The 12649-nt window shown below is 34.9% G+C and overlaps 2 protein-coding genes and 1 pseudogene across 2 annotated transcripts; 2 read left to right on the top strand and 1 right to left on the bottom strand.

The window, feature by feature from the left end:
• Positions 1 to 1105: 1105 nt before the first annotated feature.
• LOC137071642 (putative nuclease HARBI1) lies at positions 1106 to 2529 on the top strand (annotated as a pseudogene).
• Positions 2144 to 7773, bottom strand: LOC137070986 (uncharacterized). Its single transcript, XM_067438597.1, has 8 exons — positions 7638 to 7773; positions 3828 to 3898; positions 3566 to 3757; positions 3329 to 3387; positions 3172 to 3246; positions 3036 to 3098; positions 2801 to 2953; positions 2144 to 2574 (listed from the first exon to the last, which is right to left on the bottom strand). Exons 2-8 carry the CDS (start codon positions 3853 to 3855, stop codon positions 2560 to 2562), a joined length of 585 nt encoding a protein of 194 aa, XP_067294698.1. The 5' UTR covers positions 3856 to 3898; positions 7638 to 7773; the 3' UTR covers positions 2144 to 2559.
• On the top strand, positions 7107 to 10594 carry fbp1b (fructose-1,6-bisphosphatase 1b). Its single transcript, XM_067438593.1, has 7 exons — positions 7107 to 7344; positions 7773 to 7935; positions 8222 to 8314; positions 8409 to 8549; positions 8648 to 8785; positions 9815 to 9934; positions 10071 to 10594. Exons 1-7 carry the CDS (start codon positions 7175 to 7177, stop codon positions 10257 to 10259), a joined length of 1014 nt encoding a protein of 337 aa, XP_067294694.1. The 5' UTR covers positions 7107 to 7174; the 3' UTR covers positions 10260 to 10594.
• Positions 10595 to 12649: the final 2055 nt, after the last annotated feature.

The following is a 12649-nucleotide window of genomic DNA, read 5'->3' as shown; positions in this document are numbered from 1 at the left end:
CATCGCCATAGTAACTTATGCTCTACGGCTAAACTGCTCCAGGGCAGGTTATATTCTGGATTAGAGATCTCAAACTGAAATTGGGCCAATCAGCTGTGAGAAAAGTGACACACCTCTGATGCAGTAAAGCCACTCCCCCTGTTTCTGCTCCAAATTAAAGGTCATTACATAGCAAATGGTTTTAAAGACTAAAGCGTCTTGCTTTTAACAATGCTTATTTATAATAATATTAATTTTGAATGATTTACTTATAATTTATGTAATTATTATACCTTAAATCAATTACACATTTATCATTTTAGTTAATCAATCATTAATAGGCACTTTGTTAAAATTAATACATAAGTCATATAAATAACATCACCTGCATAAAGTCATATGGACAAAGTTTTAAAATCAATAAATAAAAATAGCCTATAAAAAAAAGATGCTCACTGAGCTTAAATGTTTTATTTTCTCTATATCAACTAAACTAACTTCATAACTTTTACTTGCATTGACGTATACAATTTTTTCTTAAAGTTGTCCTCTTTCATAAACAGCTTTTCTTCTTGCTGTGTATTTTTTTTTTTTTTTATTCTTAATATTTTTCAATCATGCAATATTCTGCAGAAGAGAGAAATTAATCTCACTGATTGTCTCGCGAGAAGTGAATCTCAGTTCCACAGCGTGTGATTGGCTGTTCACTGCTGATGTCACAGCTAAACTCCTGAAGTCAGGATCAAAGCCTGAGTTGACAAAGAAAGCTGATGATCAGCATCATGGGACCAACAAAGCCTTAATACAATGGTTTGGTTTTGTCAACTCGAAACTAATCCTTTAACCCTGAGTTTGTTAAACTACCATCATGGTACAGGCCCCATATGTGCTAACAAAGTAAATAAGATCGATTTTGATTTCATGAGGACTTTAAACTATGCTCAAAATTGTCGAAATGCACTGAAGGTATATTTTAAAAAGCCATTACTTAATATCCCAAAGTTGTAGTAGGCTATATTTAAAGTTTAATTTGGGTAATGTTTAAAGGGAGTGTAAGTAAAACTGTGGCCAAAACTGGGACTGCAGGGGGGTATTCCAAAAAGCAGGTTATGTGACATACCTGGGTATGTTTAAGGGTAAGTTCGTGGATAACCTCAACGTTCGGTTCCAAAAACAGAGGTAACTTTCTGGGTATGTATGTAACCATAGCAACTGACTCTCTGAAGATAACCTGCTCGAGAGCAGGTTATGTTTCAGTGTAACTTCGTTTCAGAAGGTTGGTGAGCATGGCGTGCCCTTTTGACGAGGATCCTGTGGAGAAGCACAAATTATACGAGTTTTTTTCGTCGGGAGAGGGTTATAAGACCGCGTATTGATGTGTTTGCATACCCTAATGAATATTTAAAAGAGCGTTATCGTTTTTCAAAAGATTCAATAGTTTATTTAACACGTCTTTAAAAACCGCATATCGCAAATGTGACAAACCTCTGCGCTTAGCACAGAAAACATTCTGTGCATAGCACTTAGGTTTTTTGCGTCTGGCCATTTTTTGTACAGTGTGGGCGATTCAGAGCATGTGGGAAAGGCAACTGTGTGTAGAGCCGTTCGTACAGTGTGTCTGGCACTTAAACAGTTGTTACCCACATTTGTACAATTCCCTGGCCATAAACCTCTGCTTGTTATTAAAGACGAATTCCACAGAGTGGCAGGTTTGTCCTTTGTAGTAAAATATATGATGCATATGTAATATTTAGTCATATTATTAATATCTATACATGTATTCATTATGCACACACTTCATACTTCCATAACTTTCTGTTTCAGGGTTTCCAAATGTAATTGGGTGCATTGATGGCACTCACATTCCTATTAAAGCTCCATCAATAAATGAGGGAGACTATGTTAATGGGAAATCTATTCATAGTATCAATGTGCAGGTAACAACTTAATTTTTTTCCCTTCTTAAAGTCATTACTTTTTCCACTAACTATAGGTAATATGTGAGGCAACCCAAATCATCACCAATGTCGAGGCAAAATGGCCAGGATCTGTGCATGATGCCAGAATTTTCTGCGAGTCATCATTATGCCAGACATTTCAGCAGGGTGTGATTTGCTTTATACAATTTTTGTTTTTTCGTTTTTACTATATTTGTGTTGTTCAATCATTACAGGACAGTACAATGGTTACTTGCTGGGGGACAGAGGATACCCTTGTCTGCCCTATTTAATGACACCCTACCCTGAACCTGAGCCTGGACCACAGACACAGTTTAACCTGGCTCACAGCCGAACACGGGCCAAGGTGGAGATGACTATAGGGATCCTCAAATCTCGGTTTCAGTGTCTGCGTGGGCTCCGGGTTAGTCCAGAGAGGGCATGCGACATTATTGTGGCTTGTGTTGTGCTTCACAATATTGCCACTATAAGAGGAGAGAGCCACCCTCCTTGTATTGAGGACGATGGCCCAGAGGAACACCGACAGATTTTAGAGGCCAACAGAGACGGAAGACTTTTGAGAGACAGGATTTGTCAAAATTACTTTTATTAGTTTTTTTTTTGCACTGGTCTGCCAGGCAGTTTATTTCTTCATTTCCTGAAAAACAATAAAAGTAAAATTCATTAAAATGTTTATTTTTATTGCTTTACACATACAGATAGATAGATAGATAGATAGATAGATAGATAGATAGATAGATAGATAGATAGATAGATAGATAGATAGATAGATAGATAGATAGATAGATAGATAGATAGATAGATAGAGACACAGACAGACCACTTTTAACATGCAACAGATTAATATTCAGATAAGTTCTCACCTTAAGGCGATTCTCAAGTAATTCTATTTCAAGTGCTGCTTTTTTAATGAGGAGCCTTTTCTCTTCCATTAGAAGCTGTATAAGGTCCATCTCCATGTCACTTTTTCTTATTTGTTTTTGAAGATGGACCTTATACAGCTCCTTTGCTGGCAACTAAGGTGGAAAAATGTAATAAATGAGATTGTTTGGTCAGACAATAAAATTCAAATATGGACACATGGACAAAAATTCTTACCCTGCTTAGATTGTGTGCTGAGGCTGAAGGACCCTCATTTGTGGGCAAATCCCTAGGTATGTACTATGAAAGGACAATGACAGTTTGTTACTCTAATGCAAAAAGGGGCCATACATCATAATGGTATGCATCATACCTCAGTGGATCTACCAGCATTGTCCACTTCTGTCACAGCAGATGTGGTCTCTACATCGTCATCATCATCTTCATCCTACAAGACAAATATTCAAGTATACATTATTTGGCAAAAAAAAAAAAAAAAAACTAAAAGTACCTGACAACAAATCACTTACAACTGTGACAGACTGTGTTCTTTCTGGAGAGACCAATAATACAATCCGTCCATCAGTATCTATAAGAACACACAACCCGTTAAATTCTCAATATTATCAAAGAAAACAATACATCGTATGCAGTTAAATAAAATAAGCCTACATAAAAAAATGTATCTTGTTCAAAAAGCCTTTAAGTGACAGAGATAGTAATTTATCAGGACAAAAAATGAAAACAAATCATAGAGGTAAACTTACATGTCACCCTTTTTTCACCATCACTTGTGGTGCATAGTATGTGTGATGAACTGCCCCCTGGAATACCAGCAACCACTGGTCGCCCTTTATTAAGGGACAGAGCCAGCTCCTCAGATGGGGTGAGGGGAGGTGGTGGTGCCCCCCCCCCCCCCCCCCCGCCAGTTAGACGGGCTTCAGTCTTCTTTCTGTTAGCTGCATGACAGAATGAATATACTAAATCCTGTTATAATAATAGTTCAGTAATTGTGTAATCAAATATTACCTTTTTGCAGAATGTCTTTGTGTTTCATTTTGACTTGGCTTAAAGTTCTTGTGGCTCCAGAAGGATTACACCTTATTAAATAAGAAATATGCATTATTATTTCAAGCTAAATAAATAAATGGCAGGAAAAGTAAATGCTTTCATAGTGATTTAACATATTCAAAAGGATGTATAAGTCATACTTCATTATTTTGCATTTCAATAAAACGGGAGCCAAAACCAAATTTGTAATTTAATACACTCATGCATACTCTGTCCGTTATTTTTTGCCAAGCCAACTCTCTTGCTTTAGCCGATGCAGCTGTATTGCTTCTTTTTAATATTATTGGCTTAAACTCCTCATAAGCATGCATTAAAACTTCCAACTCCGCCTCTGTGAAATACGCCGCTCTCTTTTTTTCGCTTTGAGTTTCCATGGTGACTCGTGAAATCGGCTATCCATTGAAAATGTCTTTATACATGCACCGTGCACGCGCATTAACTCTGGGTAACCAGTTAGAGGTTGATTAAACTAACTCTTCTCAGGTGTTTTGGAACCGACATACTCATGGTATGCCTGTTTGGGGTAAATCAACCCAGAGGTTATAGTTTATTAAATGGTAAGTTAACCAAGCTTTCTGGAATACCCCCCTGGCAACCCGGAGGCCAAAACATTATTGGCTTCGTGATTGGTAGATAGATGGAGGGTGGTGCTTCAGGCCAAAACATCAACATCAGTTGAGGGCTGCAATAACAACTTTTAAATGACAATTTATATTATATCCTATTATAACTTTTAAATGACTGCTGTTGTCAGTCATATAAGTATTTGCAATTAACATGATTTTTTAATGCATAGTGACATAATGGCCATTTTATGATTCATTGAAATACATTTATCCTTCAAATTTACTTCAGTAGGCCTACTTTGCATTACTTTCAGAAAGTGTTGAACTGTCTGACTAATGCATTAAAAGTCCATTGTTAAATGTATGCAGTACAGTGTGCAGTGCCCTACTGTAATTGTGATTTAAGTGTAGGCTAAATATGTTTAATGAGTTTACACCATAGACTGTAAAAAATACACTGTTTACACTGGCAGAGAAGAATCGTGTTATAATCGTACACACAAATCTATATTAAACCAACAGCACATCTAATATACAACACATGATTATATGATATATATATATATATATATATATATATATATATATATATATATATATATATATATATATATATATATATATATAATTTATTTATTTTTATTATTATTATTTTTATTGAGCTTTCTCGGAATTCAAATGTCTCCTCAACTTGGGGCAGGGGCAGGGGCAGGGGCAGGGGCAGGGGCAGGGGGAGCAATTAAACTCTGGTTCGGTCCGGGAAACGGTCCAGGAAATTGAAGCAAGTCTAAGCACCCTTAGTCTCATCATGCTGATCATCAGATTTCTTTAGGCACTCTTAAAGGCCCACTGAACTGCTTTGGAACGTACCATATTATTCAATGTGTTGATGTAATTTCCCCTGAAATGGCTCCAGTTGTTAGCAGCCCCTCCCCTTTTTTGAAACAGCCAATAGCATTTCGTTAATAATATCACAGTTTGACTAGAGCCTTTCTGTTTGGTAAAGCCAGTTTCCTCTGTTTATTATCATAATCTCCTCCATATCGCTTTGAAATGCAGCATTCTGTGAAGAATTCAAATGGCTCCGTTATGTTTTGTTTTGGCTGGACAGAAGATTTGATGAGAAGGTGAAGTCTGCGATGACGTCATCAAAATCTGTAATTCGTTTTAACGGAATTAGAGACTGTAAGTTTTGAACTCTAATATCTCCTAAATGCAAATATTATCATTGTCTTTTCATAGTCATACTAAAAGCTAAAAAACTTCAATTTTGATTTCAGTGGGCCTTTAATTATAACAAAGTGCCTATAATGATTGATTATCTAAAATAATATGTGTAATTGATTAAGGGTATAATAATTACATAAATAGAATGCAAATCATTCAAATGTATTATTAGCCTATTATAAATAAGCATTGTTTAAAGCCAGACACTTTAGTCTTTAAAAACTCTTTGCCCGACTAGTGATCTTTAATTAGATACAAGGGGAGTGACTTTACTGCATCAGAAGTGTGTCACTTTGCTCGCATCTGATCCAATTTCAGTTTGAGATCTCTTATCCAGAACATAACATGCTCTGGAGTAGATTAGCCGTGGAGCGTAAGTTATGGAGATGAACACTCCTAAATGCCAAACCACTTTAATCGTACCAAAAATTTAGGATTGGCACAAACTAAGCTTAAACATAAAAAAGGTTACATGAAGACACTGGTATAATTTGTAAAACACAAATAAAGTATACTTATAACACAAATAAAGAACATTTTAATATCACTAATCAAGCATGCAATTAGTCCCAATACTTAAAGTGTACTAAGTATACTTAAAGTTGTTCCAATTAAGCACATGAAAAGTGTACTAAATATACTTAAAGCTTAATTACTACTAAAATATACTTAGTACAAAATTAGTTGTTCCAAAATAGCACACTTTAAGTTAACTAATCATTAACACACTTCAAGTATACTCATAATTATTCTGCCTGCAAGTATACTTAGCATATTATTTTTTTTTAACTTGGGTTATTACCATAATTTTAGCCCTTTCAAACTGACCTATATACGTGGAACCCTCAAATCAGCAAAGATTGTTTGTTATAATCTTCTGTAAGATTTCCACTGCCCCTCTCTTTTGCAACCAATTAACCTTCAGAGAAGAATCAAGCACACTAACCTTTGAACCTAACCGTTGATCATGGACACCCTTTGCACATGAACTGTTTCTGCTGACAGTTCTGAACTGCTGATCAATCATTAGTTACAACAACTATGTCATATGTGAATCTTTAGGTACACAAATGAATTAATATTGCAAAATAGAGTCGACAGATTAGATATTCAGTGATTTCATCATCCATCTTTTTTTATAATTCATTGTAAGCACAGATCTTAAAACTCAGATCTACTGTAGATCAAATTAGCTGTATAGATGTGAAGTGCAAAAATTTAAACAGTTAATCACAAATCAGTCAAACAATCAGCTCTGTTGTTGCTGACTGACAGTCCCCATGCACTCAGGGGGAAATCTATGAACAACTCTGGACTTCGGCCAGGCCCTCACCTCCATTCACTACATGAGTAAAAACCACTCCTCCCTTCTAGCACTACCTGCAATTGGCTAAACTACCATCACTCCCCCTTTAAACTCAGTCAAATATCTAGATTAAGTTCTAATACATCCCTTCTGACAGGAATCAGCAGGAACTCAGAGGAGGTTACACGCTCCAGCCGTCAGTCATCATGTCAGACAGAGGTGCATTTGATACTAATGTAGTGACCCTCACTAGGTTTGTCCTGGAAGAAGGCAGAAAAGCCAAAGGGACGGGGGAGCTTACGACACTTCTCAACTCCATGTGCACAGCCATCAAAGCCATTTCCACTGCTGTCAGAAAAGCTGGGCTTGCTAATCTGTGAGTATCGTTGCCTCTTCACCACCAAGCAAACATTTAGACTTTCACGGAAAGCCATATGCAATGTGAATAATAATTATGGGCGTATGATTTAATTTTAAGATTGCATTTTAGACTGTTTCTATCATTTTTTCAGTAGTTTAAACTTTCATTTTCATCAGTGCAAAACACTTTTTTCCTGATGCATCATGCTTGCACAATTTAATATATTTATTTACTTAATGTCAATTCACTGTTGTAGTGGCTGGTCAGTTCAGCTACTTTGCAAACAAACACTGAGGCAATGATTATACCTTGTCTCTTGTTGAAATAGGGGGCAAAGGTTGACTCATTCAGGAGTTATCAGCATTGCAAGAGACAAAGCATATAGTCCACATAAATTCTCCATGAATAAATCACTGTTATTAATCTCCATGTCTTTTTCTCAGCTATGGAATTGCCGGGAGCACAAATGTTACAGGTGACCAGGTGAAAAAGTTGGATGTCCTGTCCAATGATCTTGTTATAAACATGATTAAATCGTCCTTCACATCCTGTGTTTTGGTGTCCGAAGAAGATGAGAAGGCCATCATTATAGAACCAGATAAAAGGGTTTGTGTCTTTTTGTTGTTGTTGTTATTGTGGTTTGACCAACTTAAAGTAAAACTAAGAAGTCAACGTAAATCATGCAGACACCCAAATCACTTAATATTCTTAAGGACTTTTTTTAAGTTTCTAAAATTGTTAATGTGCAGAAATCTTGTGTTAAAATATAATCTTTGCCAAAGGATGTGAATTACTGTGTGTTGCTTTATTAACCCCATCTGTATTAACAAGCTACTTTGATGCATTTGCGATGGGCAATAAACTACATGACGCTGTCTTTTTGTCCACCCAGGGCAAATACGTGGTTTGCTTTGACCCCCTGGATGGCTCTTCAAACATTGACTGCTTAGCTTCTATTGGAACCATTTTTGCAATCTACAGAAAGGTACAGGACAGTCTTTCAGAGCCACTGCAGTACAAACATATATCTTTACAGTCATCTAATGAAATGCTTTTGTTTGTGTGCACATGATCTCCAGGAAACTAATGATGAGCCCTCAGAGAAGGATGCCCTGCGAAGTGGCAGAAACATTGTGGCAGCAGGCTATGCTCTCTATGGCAGTGCTACCATGATGGTTCTCTCTACAGGCCAGGGAGTCAACTGCTTCATGCTTGATCCTGTATGTCAGCATTATATTACATACCTTATTTTCTAAAGCATATATACTTTAAATGCATTGCCTCTTAAAAAGACTAATCTTTCCTCTTCCATCATTAGGCCATTGGTGAGTTTATACTTGTGGACCAGAACGTCAGGATTAAGAAGAAAGGCAAGATCTACAGTCTCAATGAAGGCTATGCACAGCATTTCTATCCAGATGTCACAGAATATCTGAAAAAGAAGAAATTCCCAGAGGTAAGAGCTTTTAGATTTTGAGCATATCTCACTGAAGGGCCAGATTTAGAAAAAAAGACCCATCCATTTATTAATTATTTGATCAATAAGTTATAACATCTTTTACATTGCTTTAACTCATCGAAAAAGTTAAGCAATTTTTTACTTTTTTCATAATTTATACAAAATTCATACTATTTTTATACTAATTTATGCTATTTTGTTTAGCTGTATCAGTTCACTGTAAGTTGAAATGACTTGAAAACATTCAAGTTGTTTACTTAAAAATTTAAAATGTTTTTCTGTTTAGTAACTAAGGTCAATTTAGTTAAGCAGATTCAAGCCTAAGATAAAAGTTTGGGGTCAGTAAAAAATTTTTATGCTTTTGAAAAAAGTCTAATGCACCAACGCTGCATTTATTTGATCAAAATTCTAGTCAAAACAGTTATATTGCGAAATAGTGTTACCAATTTAAAACAAATGTTTCTTTCTTAAAATATATTTTTTTTATGAAATGTATTACAATGATGAATTTGTAGCAGCTATTATTCCAGTATTCTATGTCACATCATCCTTCAGCAATCATTTTAATATGCTGATGATTTAATGCTCAATAATCAATGTTCAAAACAGTAATGCTACTCAATATTATTTTTGTGTAATCCATAATACTTTTTTTCACAGGACTCTCCGAGTAATAGAAAGTCCAAAACAGCATTTATTCTAAATTTAAATCGTTTGTGACATTATAAATGTCATCGTACTCTCACCTTTGACTCATTTAATGGACTGTTGAATAAAATTGTTAATTTCTTAATAAAAATCTCAAGACCATTACAGTTAAATGTGATTTTTTTAAAACATTCGCTCAAGCAAGTTTTTGGAAAATCTAAATTCAAATTTTTGACTTAGTGAAATCATTTCTCAGTACCCTTTTCTCTTTTGAATGTGCAGTATACATTACATAGAAAGTTTGTCAAATTCAGTACAGTGAATGTTTAGCCATCCCAACATTATTAGGGAATATAAAGTTATTGCTCTGACCTGCAGGATGGCAGCTCACCCTATGGGGGGCGCTATGTGGGTTCCATGGTAGCTGATGTGCACAGGACGCTGGTCTATGGAGGTATTTTCCTGTACCCTGCTAATGTCAAGAGCCCCAAGGGCAAGGTGAGAAAAAACATGGTTAAACAGTGAATTGCTAACTACATTACAAGGCATGTGTGTTATAAAAAGATAAATGTCATATTTTCAAATATATATATTTTGAGGCAACGCAGTGATTTCATGTTTCTTTGGGCCCCAGCTGAGGCTGTTGTATGAGTGCAACCCCATGGCCTTCATCATCGAGCAGGCTGGAGGTATGGCAACAACAGGGGCCATGAATGTTCTAGACATCAAACCCGACTCGATCCACCAGAGGGTTCCTGTAGTGCTGGGCTCCCCTGATGATGTGCAGGAGTATATCTCCATCTACAAGAAACACGCCAAATGAGATGCAGCCAGACGCATCTTTTTAAACTTACTACAACCATCATCATCCCACTGAACCTCAAAAAAACAAAAACAAGGACAAAACATGAAGCATCTGTTATCTGTATATAGGGAACGAGGAGTTTCCATTTTAAGTTTCATTTTCACAAATGTTTTGTTTTTACAGATTTGTTTATTCACAAATGTTTTTTTAATGGACCCAATGTGATTTAATAAAGAGATTATAAATTATATAATCTGATACCATACAATGTAGAATGACTGATATTAAGCTCGAAGTACATGAACATCGTTTGATTGTGTCTGCATTAAACATCATTTGATGATCAGAAATCATTGGACTTGGCTTTACTTTTTTCGGACACACACACACACACACACACACACACACACACACACACACACACACACACACACACACACACACACACACACACACACACACACACACACACACACACACACACACCGCACACACACACACACATGTTGGTCTATGTGGTTTACAGGGACTCTCCATAGGCGTAATGGTTTTTATACCGTACAAACCGTATTTTCTATCTCCTTACACTGCCCCTACCCCTAAACCTACTCATCACAGGAAACATTCTGCATTTTTATTTTTTCAAAAAAAAAAACATCCTTTAGTATGTTTTTAAAGATATTTGAAATATGAGGACATTTGAAATGTCCCCATAAACTACATTTATAGTGTAATACCAGTGTAATACCCATGTTATACAAATTTGTGTCCTCATAAACCACATAAACAGGCTCACACACACACACACACACACACACACACACACACACACACACACACACACACACACACACACACACACACACAAAAACACTAACACACACACACACACAATCTAATAACACTTCAAATATTTTTTTCCCAAAGATGGTGAGAAAAAAGTAAAGCAAAAGTAATGTAACGCAATACTTTACATAAAAATTAACTAACAAAATTATTTTGTTTTTTGGGAATAAAGCAATATTTTAACATTAAAGTAACTTCCCCCAACTGACTATTTGATGCTACAAGTAGGGGTGTATTAGGGGTGAATGTCTCAAATAATAGAGTTCAGGGAAAGAATTGTTCAGATTAATTTATTCTTTAGGAATAAGGTTTGAAATAGCTTCTGGTGAACTAAAAAGCGTATTGGTTATTGATAGGAATAGCCGGCCACAAAAAGAAATTATATAGCAGCACCCAGATCATACTTCACAAACATATGGGGTTTACATAGGCCTACTACATAGCACCCAGACACATACTCAACAAACATGGGTTGGCTGTTGTTCTGTAGGACAACAGAGACCCAAAACTATTGTCTTTATAGGCTAAAATTTTAAATGTAAAACACTAACTTGTGAAAAACACTCAGCCTCCTTTTGAATAAGTTACTTCCATGTCTCACAATCAAGATCTCAAAGCAAAAATATTCTATATAACAAGTAAAAAAACCAACCAACCAAACAAACAAAATATTATTAATACTTTAATGGCTTCAGCAAAGAAAGATGAATGTTTTGGAATGGCCTATAGCCAAAAGGGATGAATAAGATGATGCCCTCTGACAGGAGATGTATTAACAATGAACAGGAAATGCCCTCTGCAGATCTGGAACTTTTCGAAAATTAGAGTCAGAAAATATTTTTACGTCAAGATATGTAAAGCAAAATGACACATATGTAAACTTAGTGCTGTAATAAAATCAAAGGGTGCTTCAACTAAGCATAGTTCAGTGGTCTGCACACTTCTGTACAGTTACATTGTATTTGCAAAAAACATGCTAAAAATGTTTTATCAGTGGTGTGTACTTTTCCACTGTAACTGAAATAAATAAGTTGAAGTTGAAGTACAAAAATGACTAGAGGTAATGGTCATTTTTAAGCAATTTATACTACATAAAATATATATTTTAAGTAATTTATAAGTAATATATTACTTAATATATATATATATATATATATATATATATATATATATATATAAATTATTTATTTATGTAGTATATATACTACATAAAATATATTAAGTAATTTATAAGTAATATATATATATATATATATATATATATATATATATATATATATATATATATATATATATTAATTAAGTAATATATTACTTATAAATTACTTAAAATATATATTTTATGTAGTATATATACTACATAAATATATAATTTATGTAGTATAAATTGCTTAAAAATGACCATTACCTCTGGTCATTTTTGTACTTCAACTTCAACTTATTTATTTCAGTTACAGTGGAAAAGTACACACCATTAAACATTGAAAAAAAAAACTGAAAAAAGCTAATAAAAAATATTAGTAAATGATACAATAGTATATACTAAAATAACTGATGACATT

The sequence above is a fragment of the Pseudorasbora parva genome, chromosome 3 (assembly GCF_024679245.1).
Source record: "Pseudorasbora parva isolate DD20220531a chromosome 3, ASM2467924v1, whole genome shotgun sequence".
NCBI classification, from domain to species: Eukaryota; Metazoa; Chordata; class Actinopteri; order Cypriniformes; family Gobionidae; genus Pseudorasbora; species Pseudorasbora parva.
The sequence above is the reverse complement of the archived record's forward strand: the minus strand, read 5'-3'. Positions and strand labels throughout refer to the sequence as shown.